The 4,310-nt window shown below is 38.8% G+C and overlaps 1 protein-coding gene across 1 annotated transcript; it reads left to right on the plus strand.

Annotated features, from left to right (window-relative positions):
• The first annotated feature begins 1,638 nt into the window (after positions 1-1,638).
• Positions 1,639-3,906, plus strand: LOC145107211 (putative mitochondrial protein AtMg00240). Its single transcript, XM_079044051.1, has 2 exons — positions 1,639-2,010; positions 3,862-3,906. The coding sequence occupies exons 1-2, from the start codon at positions 1,639-1,641 to the stop codon at positions 3,904-3,906; spliced, it is 417 nt and encodes a 138-aa protein (XP_078900177.1).
• Positions 3,907-4,310: the final 404 nt, after the last annotated feature.

A 4,310-nucleotide genomic window follows, 5' to 3' on the forward strand; every position in this document is an offset into this window, starting at 1 on the left:
AAACCCTAATTCTAGGAATGCTAGTTTGGGAATTGTCGGGACCCGCGTTTGCACTGTTGGACTGGAATTTTTGAATTATGACCGACTACATTGTATGAATGTCCTAGTGAAATGATGGACTTAATGGATTAAGTCCTTAATGGGTTAAGTAAGAACACTTAACCTTCATCATCATTTTATGTGAAAACCCTAATGGTGTTGGGTTTAGAGTTGAGCCTTTCTGTTAGGCCTGGATGTTTAGACTTTTGATGGGCCAACTATTAATAAGTAAATGGACTAGAACACTTGGATTGGGCTTAAGGATAAGGCATATTGGAAAGGTTTGGGCCCAATTTGGAAAATTGGGCCATAACTGGGCCTTGAGTATTATGAGATATTGGACCATCAGAATGCCAAGTGTTGGACCAAGAATAAATGGTTGGGCCTTAAGGCAAGACCATGTAGAGGTTTGGGCCCAGTTTGGAAAATTAGGCCATAGTTGGGCCTTGGTTGACTATTTGACTTTTTGGGCTTTTAGGGTATGAGTTTGGGCCTTGATCTTGGACCAACCTAGGTTAGGCGTAAAATGGTCCTTTTACCCTAAGTGGGGATTTTAGAGTTATGCATTGGAAGCCCAAATGGTTAATTGGGTTTCGTTTTGATGAATGACAGTTCGAGCATCTGTCAGCCAGCAGGTAGAGAATTATCCGCGGGACTTCGACAATGCGAGGTAAGTTTCCTTAAGTAGGAACGGGTCGAAGGGACCAATGTCGGACTGTGTAGAGTATGTATGATGATTAGTTGCTAAGTGTGGGCTGGTCCCATATCTTAGAATTATTTATGATTAGTAGCTAAGTGTGGGATGGGCCCGCATCTTAGAATTGTTTATGATTTGTAGCTAAGTGTGGGCAGGGCCCGTATCTTAGCATTATCTGAGTATATGTTTGCTTATGCATGTGAGTGTGGGCGAGGCCCGTATCTTAGCATTATCTGAGTATGTGTTTGCTTATGTATGTGAGTGTGGGCGAGGCCCGTATCTCATTATTAGCTGAGTGTGGGCGGGGCCCGTATCTCATAGCATTATTTGAGTATGTATATAGGACTGATTGATAGAATTGATTATACTTGTTGTCTGTATGATACTTGTATGTATGCTTAGTAGTTGAGTGTGGGCGGGGCCCGTATCTCCTAGTTAGTCGAGTGCCGGCGGAGCCCGTATCTCGTAGTCAACAGAGTGTGGGCAGGGCCCGTATCTCCTAGTTAGCCGAGTGTGGACGGGGCCCATATCTCGTAGTCAGCGGAGTGTGGGCGGGGCCCATATCTCCTAGCTAGCAGAGTGTGGGCGGGGCCCGTATCTCCTAGTAGCATGATTATTTGTATGGTATGTGGTAGTTTGGGGAGACTCACTAAGCTTCGTGTTTACAGTTTTCAGTTTTTGTTTCAGGTACTTCCAGTAACAAGGGAAAGAGCTCGAGACGATTGCAGTGCACACACCATTTGTTTAGCCTGGGATGTTTATACTCTGATATATTTTGACAGATGTTATCATATTTTGAGATACACTATTTATGATTTTTATACGATGTTTGATGACTATGGTTTTCTTTATAATTAAAAAACGAAAATTTTGGACTGTATTTATGGGATGTTACATTTAGAATGGTAGGAGATTCAAAGGTTAAGGTTCCCATGGCATTCGGAACAAAGCTTACATCGTCCTTGGACAAGCCTGCCACTGATATGACTTTGTATCGACAAATGATTGGATCTTCAATGTATCTAACATCGAGTCGTCCGGATATTATGTTTGCTGTTTGCTATTGTGTCGGGTTTCAAGCGAATCCTCGTGAACCACATATGACTGCCGTGAAGAACATTCTTCGGTATCTTAAAAGAACCACCTCACTCGGAATTTGGTACCCTACCAACTCAGGATTCTTTGTGCAAGCATACTCTGATGTTGATCTTGGCGGATGCGGTCTTGATCGTAAAAGTACAGCTGGAGGATGTCAAGTTCTTGATGGCAAACTCGTAAGTTGGCAATCCAAGAAACAAATGTATGTCTCCTTATCTACCGCTGAAGCTGAGTATATCGCAGCTGCCTCGTGCACTTCTTAAGTAATTTGGATTCAAAGTCAGCTTAGAGATTACAAGATTAATTTGAAGAGAATCCCTTTATATTGTGATTCTGAAAGTGCTATTCACATTTTCCATAACCCAGTGCAACATTCCAAGACAAAACATATAACACTGAGGTATCATTTCATAAAGGATCATGTAGAGGATGGCAATGTCGAAATTCACTTTGTGAGATCTGCTGATCAACTAGCTGATATCTTTACAAAAGCCTTACCTGAGCAAACCTTCAATCGAATTCTACAAGGCTTAGGAATGATAGAAGCAAATTTCGTTCCGAAAACAGCATAGAAAAGTTAAGCAGTGTTCTTTCTCCGAACCGCTTTGAGCACTCGGAATGATTTAGAATCTATACTTTATTTTCCGAATGGTTGTGAACTCTCGGAACGACTCGGATTCCACTGTTCATCTAAAGGTTCGGAAGTTTTGTATCCTTTGTATATTAAATCTCTTTCGACTGATTCAGAAGTTACTGTACATTTCTATTTTTAGGTTTATTTTTCTGTTTTTATTTCTTTTTTAGAAAATTCAAAATTTCACAAAAATATTTTCTTTATTTTTTTGTTTTTATTTCTTTTTCAGAAAAACCCAAAATCACAAAAATATTTTATTTTTCTGTTTTTATTTCCTTTTTAGAAAAACCGAAAACTTACCAAAAATATTTTTTTTTTATTTTGTGTGATATGTTCAAGATTTATTTTAGATGCATGTATATATTCATTATGATTTTAAATCAGAACGATGGGGAAAGGTTTTCAATTCCGAATACTTTATACTAGTTAAGTGTCCCTAGAAGCATGTTGTTGCATGTTGTCCGAAGTCTCTGAGACTCTATGTTTGAAGCCTTACGGAATCGATAACACCTATCGTTTCTTCCGAAATAGGCTATAAATTCACATAAGTCATTGAGCTATATTACTCTTCTCACAATGAGTTAAGAGTTCACTGCTTGGTCAATTTTATATAGCAGAGGTACATTTTATCTTCGGAACCACCTCCACTATTTCTCCATCATTTTCACTTCTACAAATGTAACCCTCGAGACTCTCAGAATTTACCATTGAGATTTATGGTTACACAACTTCTGTGTTCATGATCTTAAATTTGTTATCACCACGAATTGAGTGAAACCCTACATCCGAAACCAATATCTAAATTGACGGTGAACAATTAATATGTTCTAGATTTTCACCATAGAATTGACGAACTTTAACCTTCGTGGTTTGTATCTTGGAATCTCATTATTTTTATTTTTGCGAGATCGTGATGAAATGTTCTCGACCCAAGACTTTTCTTCCCAAAAGATCCAGTTTTTATTTTTCTTGAGATTTCTATTTTATCCAGCCAATTAAATTAATCCAAAGCCTACTTGTTATTATGACTACACTGGTTAGACAAGTACTTCTTCCATACTTTCGGACTTATATTGTGTTTCGGAATTTGGTTGAAGATGAAGCCACCCTTAAGCCTATTTAAAAGAAGACTTTAACCGTTTCTCAGCAAACAAATGATCATAATTCAACGAGATGCCACACAAGCACTTCTGCGTCTCTCTCGACTCCGAAGGAAGAGATCGTTGCCTGAGATCCAACTGTTTTTATGTTGATTTATAATTGACATCACAGATTCCCAGATATAACTTGTTTTATTTCTTTATCTTTGGCACACTCTTGCGCAAAACTCCTCTTGATTTTTCAAAAGTATGGTCTCAAAATTCCGAATGGTTACTTTCAATTATAAAAACAGGATAAGGCTACTGATTACGAACAGGTTGTGGAGATTGATGCTTGATTACGAATGTGCAGAACTGAAACGGTGGAGTTCTAATGGATAAGATTTCGAAAAAGGTGTGTTCTTTTCAAAAACCCTAACGTCACGTCTGTCAGTTACGCCGCCAGACACACGTACAACTGTGACACTTTTCTAGGTGCTTTTATCGAGATTTGGAAACGTCAATCATGATTTTCTCTCTCCACTTAGACCGTATAAAAGGTAAATCGACGTTTGCTTTTCTCTCACAGCTATCAAAGTATTCAAACTCTGCGGCGAAAATACCACGTTCTCTCTGCATTGTTCATCATCTTCTTCAACAGTTTCCATGGCTAAGTCCTCTAAAACTCCATCCGTTGCTAAACAAACCGCTTCATCGGTTATGCTGAACATCAAACCTAACCAAAACCTCATCCTGGATCTTG

Source organism: Lactuca virosa, chromosome 4 (assembly GCF_052849685.1).
Source record: "Lactuca virosa cultivar CGN04683 chromosome 4, Lactuca_virosa_CGN04683_v6, whole genome shotgun sequence".
In the NCBI taxonomy this organism is placed as follows: domain Eukaryota; kingdom Viridiplantae; phylum Streptophyta; class Magnoliopsida; order Asterales; family Asteraceae; genus Lactuca; species Lactuca virosa.

Excerpts from the sequence above, each read along its gene's own strand:
- LOC145107211 (XM_079044051.1), top strand. The coding sequence starts at position 1,639 with ATGGTAGGAGATTCAAAGGTTAAGGTTCCCATGGCATTCGGAACAAAG. Across the intron at positions 2,011-3,861 it reads AAGTTCTTGATGGCAAACTC|GATAAGGCTACTGATTACGA; the intron begins GTAAGTTGGCAA and ends TTATAAAAACAG.